The sequence below is a fragment of the Arachis ipaensis genome, chromosome B7 (genome assembly GCF_059453495.1).
Source record: "Arachis ipaensis isolate K30076 ecotype BB chromosome B7, ASM5945349v1, whole genome shotgun sequence".
NCBI lineage: Eukaryota > Viridiplantae > Streptophyta > Magnoliopsida > Fabales > Fabaceae > Arachis > Arachis ipaensis.
The window spans coordinates 31,816,460-31,832,626 of NC_142442.1; the positions used below are offsets into that span (position 1 = coordinate 31,816,460).

A 16,167-nucleotide genomic window follows, 5' to 3' on the forward strand; every position below is an offset into this window, starting at 1 on the left:
CAATGTTAATGTATATATCTATTCTTAATATCAATGTATGTATCAAATGTAAATATTTATATTTGATTCAAGATGAATTACTCATCTGTTGGAACTGTCTGGCTACTGTTTTATTCCAGGTTCTCAGTAATTGCAATCACTGTATTTAGTAATACATTACGAACTCCAAAAGAACACAGTGAACCGAAATTAATACACTGGGCGAACCGAAAGTTGGAAACACACTGAACCCCTAAACCCTGAACACTAAACCCTAAACCCTAAACACTAAAACCAGAACACTGAACACTGAACCCTGAACCCATAAACTCTAAATCACTAAAACCCTAAAACCATAACCCCAAAACCCTACACCCTAAATCCTAAATCCTAAACCCTAAACCCTAAACCCTAAACCCTAAACCCTAAACCCAAAACCCTAAACCCTAAATCCTGAACCCTGAACCCTAAACCCTAAACCCTAAAACTTGAACCCTAAACCCTGAACCCTAAATCCTAAACCCTAAACCCCTAACCCTAAACCCTCAACCATGAACACGGTGAACCAAAATTAATACACTGGGCGAACCGAAAGTTTGAAACACACTGAACTCTTAAACACTGAACCCTGAACCCATAAACCCTAAATTCCTAAAACCCTAAAACCATAACCCTAAACCCTAAACCCTAAACTCTAAACCCTGAACTCCGAACTCTAAACCCTGAACCGAAAAACAAATTCTAATTATTCAACTTAGAAATTAATACACTAGACGAATCGAAAAACTGCATATATCAATATAGAATTTCACAAAAAAAGTGACTATTCATTAAAGACTATCAACATTCAGAAATTAAACCTGCTATAACCATGGTGAACCGAAATTTGCTCATGGGTGAACAAAAAATTATATTAATAAAAACTAAAACTTGTACAATCCTCTCTTGGATAATTCATATCTGGTGCATTATAAAGAGTGGAGCTTGACTGAATCAATGATCCGCAGTCTAAAAGGTTCAACTACAATTGAAAAGACATAATTGTATATTAGCAAAATAAACAATTGAATTTTTAAATAATCAAAAGCAAGTCAATTTTACCTTATTTGGAGCTGTCTTTTTCTTTTTCTTCATGGCATTTGAGATATTTTTTTCCAGGTTTGATCCAAGTCTGTTCTCGGGCCGACCTCTTGTTTTGACAAGTGGTAGGCTTTGAAGGTCATTCACATTGCTTAATGTTGCTTCTTCGTGGGTTAAAAAACTTTTTCCTTTGCTTCTCCCTTGATATTCTTCCATCTCCGCCATGACCTTGTCAAATGCTCAGTGCAAAATTCCGGTCAACTCTTCAGACTCGGATGCAAATTCACATATATTGTGTGACCGAAACACCAATTCGTCAAATCTCTTACTTCTTGGCTCCAGTAGAGGTTCATCTTGGCTGCTTTTGATGTGTGTATGCCTCCTCTTTATGTTCTTTCTCCAATGTTCCAATATGTATTTCAGTGCCACGTTATCCACTCGCTCAAAGCTTAGGACACTTAGGGGATGGCGACACAATATGCCCCTAGACTCAAACAGCAAGCAATGGCACTTTACATCTCGTGATACTGCGTCGTAGGTGACGACAAACTTAGTGGAGTTAGAAACCTGCTCTATTACTTCATATGTTGTGAAACCTAGGGTGGAATGGATTGATCTTGTGATACAGTTCACTTTACCTCTGAGTTGAGCTTGAACTTCCCTGAACTTTTCATGGGTATATACATGCTGAAACTGTGCCTCTATTGCTGATTTTGTTGCACACGGTATCACGGTGTGAAAATCTGCAGCATCGAATTCTCTCTCTGCTTGCTAGGCAATTGTCGTATTGCTTCATGAATTATCTCAAGGAGCTATTCTGTGTGATGAACTTGTTGAAAAATAAATGCATGCTCTCTCTCCTTTGTGTGCTTCTCATCCCGGCCCAAAAGTGGTGATCCAAGTAAGCCAGAATCCATATATGGCGATCCTCGTACAGCTTTGCAAACCAAACTGAAACCATTAGGTCTGGTGAACCGAAAATAGTGCATGCTTTGGGAAAAAAGATATAAGCATAAAAGTAATTCGAATTAAAATCTCAACTACCTGAAAGCCACTTGTTACCTCCGAGGCTGTACTTTCTAAGGAAATCGATCCAATTTCTGTCAAATGCTTCTTTTGTGTACAAGTTCCAAATAACATGGCTCGTCTCTTGTTCAATTTCGTTGTGTCCCTTGTAGCTATTCAATTTGCTTGGAATTTTCTTCATAATGTGCCAGATGCACCAGCAGTGAATTGTTGTTGGCATGCACAGCTCAATTGCCCTTTGAATTGATGCGCATTGATCGGTAAGAATACCTTTTGGTGCCTTCCCTCCCATGCAACGTAGCCAACACTCAAATAGCCATTTGAATGATTGGATGTCCTCATTTTTTCATCAGCGCACATCCAAGAAGTGTCGACTGGCCATGGTGATTCACGCTAACAAAAGAACCTAAAACCAAATTGTACCTGCATAAATAACAAGCACAAGGTGGTGAACCGAAATATATACACTCACTGAACATCAAAAATATGTTTGAAAGAACCGAATACCTATTTGTGTTATAGGTGGTGTCAAACGAAACCACGTCTCCGAAATAATCAAATGCAGCTCTGCTTCTTGCATCAGCCCAGAATGCATGTTTAATGCAGTGATCGCCTTCAAGGTTGAGCTCAAAGAAGAAATTTTGGTTCTTCTCTTTCATTCTTACTAGGTACTTCCCAAATTCTTTGGCATCGTCTTCTTCGGAAATATTCCATACTTCCCTTGTGGTGTTATTCCTGACGTCTTTTCTATAAAACCTAGTTCACGGTGGCTGCCAGTTGCAGCCATAAATGGTTGGTAAGTTTTGCTCAGTCTGATTCCTGCTTCCTCGTGGGTTTCAATGGTGCGACGTACAAACATGCTAAGCTCCCTGTTTTGTTTGAGCATCTCAGCCTGGTCTGGACAACAAGGATGTTATGTGTATGTAAATTATGGCCAGACAATTTAACCCAGCTGAAGGGTTTGTCTTCAAAGTTTGAGATATCTTTGATTTCCACCTCCCCTCTCTAGAGCATACAATTAGTTGATTCTTAATATTGTCTCCGTCCCGAGTCGTGTTCCTTATTTTGGTAGAAAAACCGGCAAGTTTGGAATAATATTTGTAGAACTTTCCAGCTTCTTCTAGTGTCTTGAAAATCATTCCCACCTTTGGGACAAATTTTTCATCCACAACACAGCTCGTCTGCATGGTGAATCGAAATCTTAATTATGGTGAACCAAAATCTTAATTACGGTGAAACAATTATATAGTGCTTAGGGAACAAAACAGAATATATTCGTCTAATTTTTTTAGACTCCTTTCTGCATACCGAACCGAACACATGCACATGGTGAATCAACTCTTTAGTACTTACCGAACCACACATTTACTCACAGTTACTCACACTCACAGTTACATATTATCAGTTCAATTCAATTCAATTCAGATATAGATCACCTCAGTCCATTCAATTCACTTCAAATAAAATTAGCAATTTCATTCCATTGAATTCGATTCAAAATTCAATAATCCAAACCTCATCAAATTGATGCGTTTTGAAAGAATTATCCAAATCGCACTCATTCAACTGATTTGAAGTTGATTCATTCATTGTTTCAATTCAAAAGTGCAGATCGAAGAAGAAAACGAAGAAGAAGATAAACGACGAAGCTAATTGCATTGAAGTCAATCCAGATCCATAATACAGAGAAGAAAAATGTGAATAGAGGAGAACAACGAATTTAATTAGGTTGAAGAAGAAGAAAGAGAACAGGAAGAAGAAGAAGAAGAAAAACGCGAAAAAGGTTTATATTATATGGAAATGTTTACGTTGAAAAAGGTTGATCTGAAAAAATAAGGATTACGTTATATAGATTATGTAAGGCGCATGTAAAACAAACGAGTGTGTGGGGTGGAAGGTACTTGGATACCATCCATGTAATTTTTACATGGATGTAGAGCTTTTTCGAAAATGTATTTTTCGTTTAAAATGTTTTTTACTCTTGTGATAAGTATGAGATGGATGTCCATTTTTTAATATTGCTCAGGATATCAAGAGAGATTATAATTAAAGAATAAAGTTTGGTAAAGAAAAATTTTTAGCTATAATTAGTCAAAATTTTCTATAATTTACTTCATTTATATAATTTAATAACAGTTTTATTTTTTATCTCACTCTCCTATCAATCCACTTATCATATTCTTATCATCCTCACTTATTAATGACATTAATTATAGTATTATATTCCTTACTATTAGGCATTCTTGTAATCAATACTAAATATTTTCTTTTATAATTTGATTTTTATATTTAAGAATACAATAAAGACTAATAATAATTATAAAGAACGGCAATGATAATTCGTATTAAACGAATTAATTGTAATTAATTTTTTATTTTTGTTAAGTCATTTATCATCATCTAATGGAGATATAAAATCTAAAAGCTATCCTAATATGATTTTATTTCTGTTAATTCAATTATTTTCATTCAAAATTCACAACTCTAATACCATTGCAAGCACAATTAGAATAGGCTAAGAAATTTTACAAGAAGTCATCTTTATCATTGCAAATATGGCATTTGAATTCAACCTGAATACGGTACCTATGGTAGAAGGTGCTGAAGAATTTGAACAACAAACGGACTCACCCGACAAAGTTGTTGTTAGTCAACCAATTTTTGAGAATATGAAAACTATACTAGTTTTGATAAGGTATGGTAATAAACTGATTTAATTTTTTTGTTTGTTTTATGTGCATTTATAATTATATTGTACTAACTAAGTTCATACACATGACATTCATACGTTCATATACATAACATCCATAATTACATACAACTAACATCTAAAAATTAAATTCATGTTTATTAGATATTACATCCATACACATATCATTTTTTAGTTATTGCATAAGTAATTATAAAGTTAACACATATGTTTTTAAATTTTATCATAATTGAATTTAAAAAAATTATCAAATTCTTAAATTAATTTATTCAATTGATAAATTTACCCATAACATCCATAAATTCATACACATAACATCTATAATTTCATATTAATAACATCCATAATTTTGTACTCATAATATTCATAATTTCATACATATGATGTCTATAATTAATAAATTTTTATAATTAATATTATCAAATTTTAAATTATACGTCTTATTGTATTCTTTAAATTATCTCATATGTGCATTAATAGGTCATGATTTTAATTATTTTAATATTTTTATTTAATATTCATATGTATGCTTATTTATTGATTTTAATATGACGAGTTAATAATTATTTTTAAAAATTTATTTTTTTATTTTTGTTTATATTTTATATTTTATTTTTTAATAGTTTATATGTAAAATAAGTTGTATAGTAGAAGTTGTTAAAAATTTTTAATTTAACTTTCATAATTTTTGGAGAGAATTATTGCATTTTAATGGATAATAATGTGATTGAGAGATGTTAGGGATTTGATTTGGGAGAAACTGAAATTGATTTTGGAAAGAACATTAATGACTCCAAGCATGCAACAAAATGGTAGGTGATAGGAAGAATAAGTGATAAGGAAGTGTATGTCACTTGTTTATCAAAAGAATGGAAATTTTTACTTGACATTTCTATATTGTAATTATTTTTTGGCTACCTAACATCACTCTATAATTAATTAGGTTTGAAAATGGTGACCCCTTATATGTATATAAATAGAGTAGCGTAGTTAAGTCAGAACACACATTAATAACAATAATCCTTTTTCCTTCTATACTGTTGATATTCCTCTTCTTCTCTTTATGTTACTATATATATTAAGTAAATGTATGAATAATCTCTATTATATTAAGTCAATTATATTAGTGAATATTAATACTAGAGTTTTTTATTTACATATTTTTATTTTATATTTAGTACATCTTCCTTATTTATTCATTTTATAACATGTTATCAGCACGAGACTCTAATAAAAATTTAGGAAGACTAAGGTAATAAATTTTGATTATGTCAAAGCTCTCTCATCTGAAATTTAATGTTCTTGATATATCTGGAAATAACTACTTATTATGGATACTAGATGTTGAAATTCATCTTAATTTAATGGATCTTGGAGATACTATTAAAGCTGAAAATAATGCTTCCCAAAAGGATAAAGCCAAAGTCATGATATTCCTTCGTCGTCACCTTGACGAAGGATTGAAAAATGAATATCTCACACTAAAAGATCCTGCAAATCTGTGGAAAAATCTTAAAGGAATGTATAATCATCAAAAGACAGGGATACTTTCTCAAGCTCGATATGAGTGGACACACTTGTATCTACAGAATTTTAAATCTATAAATGAATACAATTAAGCAATGTTCCAAATTACCTCACGAATGAAATTATATGGAGAAAAAATAACTGATCATGACATGTTAGAAAAAGCTTTCTTGACTTTTCATGCCTCGAATATGCTCCTGCAGCAGCAGTATCGAGAAAAAGAATTTAAAAAATATTCTGAGCTAAATTCTTGCCTTCTTGTTGCTGAATGCAACAATGCGTTGCTTTTAAAAAATCATGAAGCGCGCCCAGCTGGTGCCGCCCCATTTTCTGAAGTGAATGCGACAAATCATTATCCTATAAAAGGTAAATGGCAAGATTTTGGTAACAAGAAAAATTATGGAAAGAAGAAAAATGATGTTCACAAGAAAGAATCTCACCAGAAGTGGGATAAAGAAAGAAACAATGGGAAAAATAAATCAACAGAGGATAAATATTTCTGTTGTGGTAGAAAGGCCCATTAGTCACGTACCTGTCGTACCCCAAGGCACCTAGTCGATCTTTATAAAGCATCTTTAAAAAAGGACAACAAAGGAAAAGAGACGAATTTTGTTTCAAATGATGTTGCTGAAAATTACACCACTCATTATGAAGTATCTGATTTCTTTGAGGATCCTGAAGGAAATATTCATTTAATCAATGATGGAATAGTTTAATATGTGGCTTTGTTAAGTACTCATGTAAATAAATAATATAAAAAACTTTTTGTTAAATTTTATTTTCTATGCATTTGAATTTTAAGTATGACGTATATAAAAAATGTTTAATAAAATATTTATGTTTATAAATTTAAAAATTACTAAATGGCCCAAGTTCTAAAATAATAATAATAAAATTTTTAGTATATGATACTATGTACAGTACTTCTTAGAAAAATAATCAAGAAAATAATTTTACTGCACATATACTTTTACTCATTTTATTATTATTATTTGTCTTTGAAAAAAATGACAAGGACATATAGTGAAGATGTTTGTCTTGCGAATAGTGCAAGTTTGCATACCATTCTCAAAAGTAATATATATTTTACACATCTTGTACCAAAAGAAGAATATGTTAATACTATTATTGGCTCAGGCAATGTGATAAAAGGCTTCGGAAGAGTTATAACTTTATTTTCGAGTAAAACCCCTCCCCGGTCCCTAACCATTTACGAAATTGACCTGGCGCCCCCTCACCATTGGAAATTAACAACGCGGTCCTTAACCATTCTCTCCGTGTGACCAAAAGGACCCTCTTACCGGTACTTCCGGTTATTTTTTACTTGAAAACCGACAAGAGGGTCCTTTTGGTCACACGAGAGAATGGATAAGGATCGTTTGTTATTTTCTAATGGTCAAGGGACGCCAGGTCCTTTTCTAGATGGTTAGGGACTAAATATTTTAATAGTAGGGTTACACGTAGAGACTAAATATTCTTTTTAGATTTTTAGAAGTAATATCTGTTTCATTCAAATATTCGTGATATGATGAATTAATTTTAATTTAATTTTACGTATTTTAATTTTGTTTATTTAGTTACTAATTATGTTAGAGAATTTAGAGTTTTCTTTATTTAAACTAAAGTTGAGTGAGTTTCTTCGATTTAATTTCCAAACGAACAAATTAGATTGAGGTATTTCTTTCTTGTTGCATCAAGAAATTGAATAAAAGATCAACTGATTCTCTTTGTATTCAATTACTCGATGCAATAAGAAAGAAATACCTCAATATAATTTGTTCACTAGTTTGGAAATTAAATCGAAGAAACTCACTCAACTTTAGGTTAAATAAAGAAAACTCTAAATCCTCTGACATAAAATTCAAATTAGTAACTAAATAAACAAAATTAAAATACTTAAAATTAAATTAAAATTAATTAGTCATATCACGAACATTTGGATGAAACAAATATCACTTCTAAAAATATAAAAAGAATATTTAGTCTCTACATGTAACCCTACTATTAAAATTATGGTTGATGAATTTAATTTCACTAATAAGAAAAGCAGTTTAATTTTTCTAGAAAAAGGTGTATAGAATAATAATCTTGAACTAAGTTTTTTTTAGATTCAACAATATAAAACATACATGTTGTTCTTAAAACCCTAAATCCAAGACATAATAATGCTTAATCAACCCAAATAATTATCACTTTTGTGTTAAGTCTCGTTGTTAATGATTTCGTGCTATCTATTAAGTTTGACGTTATTTGCTCTCCGTTCACATGTAAAATATGGCAGAATGTATTAGATGCAAAACTTAAAACAATGATTTTTTTTTATTATTTTCCAATTTTAAGTAAAATCCCTCCCTAGTCCCCCACTATTAGAAAATAACAACACGGTCCTTATCTATTCTCTCTGTGTGACCGAAAGGACCCTCTTAACCAGAAGTACCGGTAAGAGGGTCCTTTTGGTCACACAGAGAGAATGGTTAAGGACCGCGTTGTTAATTTCCAATGGTGAGGGGGCGCCAGGTCAATTTCGTAAATGGTTAGGGACTGGGGAGGGGTTTTACTCTTTATTTTCTGGAGGAACAAAATTTATAATAAATAATGCATTATTGTCTACTAAGTCTCTAAGGAACTTGTTAAGTTTTAAAAATATACGCCGAAATGGATATCATATTGAAACAATGAAGGAGGAAAATTATGAGTACTTATGTATCACAACAACTCCTGATTCAAATAAAAGGGTTATATTAGAAAAGTTATTCTCACTTTCATCTGGGTTATATTATACTAAAACTAGTTCAATTGAATCACATGCCATTGTAAACCTAAAGTTTACCAGCCCAAATGAATTTATAATTTGGCATGATTGATTGGGTCATCCGAGAATAACTATGATGCGGAGAATTATTGAAAACTCCCATGGACATTCACTAAAGATCTAGAAGATTCTTAAATTTAGTGAATTTTGTTGTGCTGCATGTTCTCAAGAAAAGCTAATTTTAAGGCCATCATCAGTAAAGATTGGATTTGAGTCTCCTAAATTCTTAGAAAGAATTCAAGATGATATATGCGGACTTATTCATCCACCATGTGAATTTTTTAGATATTTTATGGTACTAATAGACGCATCTTCGAGATGATCACATGTGTGCTTATTGTCTTCTTGAAACCTGGCGTTTGCGAGATTACGCTACAAGAAACATCGTTAAAATTGACGGCAAATCGACCGCTAAGCCGTCAATAATATTAAAATTCGATGGCAAAATGGACGGCGGAGGTGGTCGCTATTAAGCTTGTCGATTTTTCAAAATTTAATAAAATCGACGGCTTGCCTAACCGTCGATAATAATTTAATAAAATCGACAGTATTTCCGTCTATAATATGAGTTTGAGAATTTGACCTTCTTACTAAAATCGACAACTTTGTCGTCAATATTATTATATAAAATCGATGCCATTTATGTCGATATTTGATTCAATAAAATCGACAATATTTTTGTCTATAATATGAACTTGAGAATTTTACCTGCTTAATAAAATCGACATAATTGCCGTCGATTTAATTATTTAAATACCGACAAATTCTTTGTCTATATTTTTTGTGTGTGTCTATTTTAAATTTAAAAAGCGACAACACTACCATCGATTTTAATAACTATATTTTTTAATTATTTTTTCTATTTAAAAAATAGTAAACAATTAACACAAATAAACTTTTAAATATAGAAATAAAATTTATACAGAATATTAGATAACAAGACAAATAAACTTTTAAATATAAAAATAAAATTTATACTAAATATTAGATAATGAGTTTACAAACTTATCAAAATAATAAATAATCTTCTAGCATAAAGACTCAAGACAAGATAAATAACTAAACTTAGACTTATATTCGTTTAAATTGCAATACACTAATAATACAAAATTGTGAGAATAAAGGAAGGATAAGAGTAATTTTAGGAAGTAAAAAAAATGTTTAGTAAAGAGTTTTTGTCGGAGAATTTTATTCTTATTCGTTGAAGTTATAGCATAGAGATACTATATATACGTCTCAAGAATTGTAATTGATATCAGTAACAATAACAATATCCTTATTCACATCATCTTATAGAGTTAGTTAAAAAAAATCTTTTATATTGTTTTTCCTCTTTACAAAATATATAGCGAGTGCATTATTGTGAGTAGTGTTCAATTTCATATTACTTTGTATCTATTAGAAGTCAAAATTCCGCTGTAGACTCAACAATTGGTATCAAGAGTCAACGTTATATTATTCATTATTTGAGTGATAAAATTTAATTTTGAATATAATGGCTTCTACTAGTAGTAATGTCAAAGTAGGCAAATATGAAATCGAGAAGTTCAATGGGAAAAATGATTTTTTCTATTGGAGGATGCAGATGAAAAATCTGCTTATATCACAAAAATTACACAAGGCACTAGCAGGAAAAGAGAAAAAGCCGGAGGAAATGAAAGATGAGGATTGGGAAGAATTAGATCTTGAGGTGCGGGCTGCAATAATCTTATGCCTTGAGAGGGATGTTGCTTTTTTGGTAAATGAAGAAGCAACTGCAGCAGGCGTTTGGTTAAAGTTAGAGAGTAACTTCATGATGAAGACTCTAACTAACAGGATCTACTTAAAATCCAAATTGTATACATGCAAGATGGAGGAAGGCACCTCAATCCGAGAATATATTAATAAGTTTGACAGGATCATATCAAACTTAAAGGATATAGATGTGAAGGTTGATGATGAAGACCAAGCACTCATATTGTTACTTTCATTACCGAAGTCCTATGAAAATCTGGTGCATACATTGATGCTGGTGGGTGACACTCTGACCATAGATGAGACGAGGGCATCACTTTTAGCAGATGATCTGTTGCTACAAGTGTAATGTCATCTTCAAATGGAAGAGAGTATAATGATCAAGCACAAGGATTGTTCGCGGCTAGGGGAAGGACTAATGAAAGAGGAAAAGGTAATGAGCGTGGAAAGTCTAGGCCAAAATCTAGACCTCACACGGAGAGAACATGCTTTAAATGTGGTGAGGCTGGACATTTCAAAGCAAATTATCCAAATAAGAAGATAACTTTCAAGAAACAGAACAACGACAACCCAAAAGAAAAGCAAGAAGCAAGCTACATCTCAAATGATGAGGAGGATTGTTACTCTATAACAGAATAATCTTATGAATCTCCGGTAAGTGGATTCTTGATTCAGGAGCCTCTCACCATATGTGTCCAAATAGGAAGTGGTTTACTACATATGAAAGCATAAATGGTGGCACAGTTTTAATGGGCAATGATCATGCTTGTAAAACTGTGAGGTTGGGTACTATAAGAATCAAGATGCATGATGGAGGAGTAAGAACCTTAAAGGATGTGAGGCATATTCCAGACTTGCGGAAAAATCTTATCTCCATAGGTTTGTTGGAGAAAAATGGCTGCAAAATAGTTGTGAAAAAAGGGGTACTAAAGGTTTTTCGTAGTTCTTTGGTAGTGATGAAGGGAGTTCGTCACGGTAATCTTTATTCTATTTTGGGGACAACAGTCACAGGTGAGTTAGCAGTTGAAATCGGTGGAAGTAGAGATCAAACAAATTGCACAAGAATATGGCACATGCGGCTTGGACATATGTCAGAAAAAGGTCTATCATTGCTTTGTGGACAAGGTTTGTTGAAGAATATGAAGAAACCACAAATGGAATTTTGTGAGCATTGTGTGTATGGAAAGGCACATAGGGTGAAGTTTTCTACAAGCAAGCATAAAAGCAGAGGGTTGTTAGACTACGTGCATACTGATGTTTGGGGCCCGGCTAAAGTTACTTCCAAGGGTGGTTCCAGGTATTTTGTTACTTTTGTTGATGATTATTCCAAGTATGTTTGGATTTAATTCCTCAAATATAAGAATGAGGTATTCGATACTTTTAAGCGGTGGAGAGCAATGGTTAAAAACCGGACAGGTAGGAAGCTGAAAACTCTACGATCTGATAATGGCACAGAGTACACAGATGGGGCTTTCAAGGAGTTCTGTGACCGAGAAGGCATTGCAAGATACTGGACAGTTAGAGAAACACCACAACAGAATGGAGTCGCCGAACGAATGAATTGTACGCTACTTGAGAAGGCAAGGTGTATGCGCTCTAATTCTGGGTTAGGCAGAGAATGGTGGGCAGAATCGGTTGCTACAGCTTGCTACATAGTGAATCGATCCCCACATTCTTCTCTAGATGGAGACACATCTTATAAGGTATGGTAAGGGGAACATGCAGATTACGAGAAACTCAGAGTCTTTGGATGCACAACCTATTATCATGTCAAAGATAATAAGCTTGATGATAGAGCTAAGAAGGCAATCTTTTTGGGGTATCCAAGAGGGGTTCAAGGCTATCGCCTTTGGAGTGTAAATGATTCTAAGTTTGTAATTAGCAGGGATGTTACCTTTGATGAACGATCTATGGTAGCTTTGTCTAAAGATGTGGTGCCAGATGATGGTGATGTTGGAAAAACTTCAAATACTCAAGTGGTGGAGATAGAGTCTAAATACCAACAAATAGACTCTAATAATGTTCAGGTGGAGCATCCTAATGCTACTCGAGATGACGCAGAGGATGAACTTGATCATGAAGAAATTCAGCGAGAAAATGCACATGCATTACAACAGCAGCAGCAGAATTCTTTGGCATCTACTAGGCCAAAGAGGAATTATAAATTTGTTCAGAAGTTTGGGTCAGACAAGCCTTTGAGAAATTATGGGCAGCTAAACTTGGTAAATTATGCACTCTCAGTGGAGGATGATGAGCCGGTCACCTTCAAACATGCTATCAAAGACAAAGATAGAGAGAGTTGGTTGGTCTCTATGGAGGAAGAGATGCAATCTCTTTATAAGAACAAGACATGGGAAGTGGTCCCATTGCACGTGGGAAAGACTGCAATTGGTTGTAAGTGGGTGTATAAAAGAAAAGAAGATCCTACTAAGTCAGATGGTACAAGATTCAAAGCTAGGTTAGTAGCAAAGGGATTTGCACAGAAAGAAGGTGTTGATTACAATGAGATATTTTCTCCTGTGGTGAAACACACTTCCATATGGGTGCTTTTAAGTCTTGTCGCTCATGGTGATCTTGAGTTGGAACAACTAGACGTGAAGACTGCATTCTTGCATGGTGACTTAGAGGAAGAAATTTACATGTATCAACCTGATGGTTTCAAGGTTGAGGGTAAAGAAAGTCAGGTATGTCGCTTGAGGAAATCGCTATATGGATTGAAACAATCTCCTCGGCAATGGTATAAGCGATTTGACTCCTTTATGTTAAAACAAGGTTTTACCAGAAATAATTATGATTGTTGTGTATACATTCGTAAGCTTCCTGGAGGTGATTATATCTATCTTCTATTGTATGTGGATGACATGCTTATTGCCTCTAAGAGCAAGGTAGAGATAGATATGTTAAAGGTTCAACTTGGTAAAGAATTTGAAACAAAAGACTTGGGTGCTGCACGAAAAATATTAGGCATGGAAATTAAAAAAGAGAGATCAAGCCAAAAATTGTTCTTGAGCCAAAAAGGATACATTGAGTGCGTCATTGAAAGGTTTGAAATGAAAAATGCTAAATCGGTGGTAACGCCGTTGGCTCCACATTTTAGGCTCTCTAGTAAACAATCTCCCACAACAGCAGAGGATAAGGCTTACATGGAAAATGTACCTTATGCTAGTGCAGTCGGTAGCCTAATGTATGCTATGGTGTGTACACGCCCAGATATTTCACAGGCAGTCAGTGTTGTTAGCAGGTTCATGGCAAACCCGGGTAAGGCACACTGGGAAGCAGTCAAGTGGATATTAAGATACTTGAAGGGTACCATTGACACAGGTTTATGCTTTAGTGGAAAATCATGTCAAATGAGCGGCTTTGTTGATTCTGATTATGCTGGTGATCTAGATAGAAGACGTTCTATGACTGGTTATGTATATAAAATATAAGGTGCTCCAGTTAGTTGGCGATCAATGTTACAAGCTATAGTGGCACTATCTACTATAGAGGCTGAGTACATGGCAGTAGCAGAAGGGTGAAAGAAGCATTGTGGCTAAGGGATCTTCTAGATGATTTGGGGTTGAAGCAAGATTGCGTGAATCTGAGTTGTGATAGTCAAAGTGCAATTCATTTGGCTAAAAATCAGGTTCATCATGCTCGTACCAAGCATATTGATGTAAGATATCACTTCGTGCGCGATGTTATAGAGAAAGGTAACATTTCTCTTATAAAAGTAGACACAGATGAAAACCCTGCTGATATGTTGACTAAAGTAGTATCAGGAAACAAGTTCCAACACTGTTTGGAATTGCTCAATATTGCTTCATGTTAGGCAATACATGGAAAAATAGAAGAACTACGATTGGTTTGATCCTGAACAAGGGTACATAGGCAGTCATTGTAAAAATGATGCAACCAGATATGAATACCACACTTTGATCGTCCAAAATTTGAATAGATTTCAAATTGTGACCGAGGTGGAGAATTGTGAGAATAAAGGAAGGATAAGAGTAATTTTAGGAAGTAAAAAAAATGTTTAGTAAGGAATTTTTGTTGGAGAATTTTATTCTTATTCGTTGAAGTTATAGCATAGAGATACTATATATACGTCTCAAGAATTGTAATTGATATCAGTAACAATAACAATATCCTTATTCACATCATCTTATAGAGTTAGTTAAAAAAATCTTTCATATTGTTTTTCCTCTTTACAAAATATATAGCGAGTGCATTATTGTGAGTAGTGTTCAATTTCATATTACTTTGTATCTATTAGAAGTCAAAATTCCGCTGTAGACTCAACAAAAATATTCAAAGTAAAGTAAATAACCTTAACTCGTACTCATCTAAACAATCATCTGAGTCCTCAAGATCGTTAGAATCATCCTCCCTTTGAGAACTCTGTGATTGTCCTAGTGGTTACAAAATAGGTGGGGATTTTTTACCTGAGGCTGCGCTTTTCTGGGAGTTTGAAAAAGTAAAAGGAGGAGGTGGGGGGACACGTGATCCTCCCCTTTCGACCTCAGTCACGTCCACGACCGCGATTTCGGTCTCTATCAACCATATCATGTACACATTGAAATAAGCAAGTTATTATCCATAACATATGTTCACAAGTATATTGAAGATTCACAACCATAAGATCAATTTCTTGCATAAAAGAATAAACTACAATTTGAAAGTATATTGGGGATTCTTAAGTTGATCGATCTATATGTTCACATGTGGTAATGAGTGCAATAATTATAGGCAACAATTAAATAAATAACCCTCTGTTCTTCTTTCCCTTTGAATAAAATGAGTAAATTATTAAAGTAAACCGTTTAGGTAAAGTCTAAAGCAATATATATGGTATATAGCATATGCAAAGTCTAATACAATTGTTTATTACTGTAATGTTCGGCAAGCATATATAGAGTTAAGTAAGCATTTGCCTCTCATGCTAAATAATCAACAAAGCAATAAAGAATGCATATAATATGATAGAATTGGACTTAATTGAGCAAAAAAAAATTATATATCATTATTGCTAATAGAGCAGGCACTCACATGGAAATGAAATGAGGAATTTAGAACTTTTATTAAGACTTCTAAACCATCCTGAACAGGTACTACTGTTGTTTAAGACAGAAATGTCGCCTGCGAGTTTTCATTAACGCTTCTAAATCGTTAACGCTTCAAAATGTACAAAGTATAGTTAGTGGAAGCATCCTCGCAATCATTGGTGTTTGAGCTGTTATTTCTATTATTGTCATTGTTGCTCATTTCTGCAGCATTAATCCCTTCATTACAATTCCAATGAAAAGCTAACCATACT

General features: G+C 33.5%; 1 protein-coding gene across 1 annotated transcript; it reads right to left on the reverse strand.

Annotated features, from left to right (window-relative positions):
• Window positions 1-1,299: 1,299 nt before the first annotated feature.
• On the reverse strand, window positions 1,300-2,744 carry LOC148550756 (protein FAR1-RELATED SEQUENCE 4-like). The gene is made up of 3 exons (XM_088494613.1): window positions 2,593-2,744; window positions 2,499-2,508; window positions 1,300-1,830 (listed from the first exon to the last, which is right to left on the reverse strand). Exons 1-3 carry the CDS (start codon window positions 2,742-2,744, stop codon window positions 1,300-1,302), a joined length of 693 nt encoding a protein of 230 aa, XP_088350739.1.
• Between the last annotated feature and the right edge of the window lie 13,423 nt (window positions 2,745-16,167).

What these genes read in the sequence shown, in the direction of transcription:
- LOC148550756 (XM_088494613.1), bottom strand. Translation starts at nt 2,744, where the DNA reads ATGAAAGAGAAGAACCAAAATTTCTTCTTTGAGCTCAACCTTGAAGGC.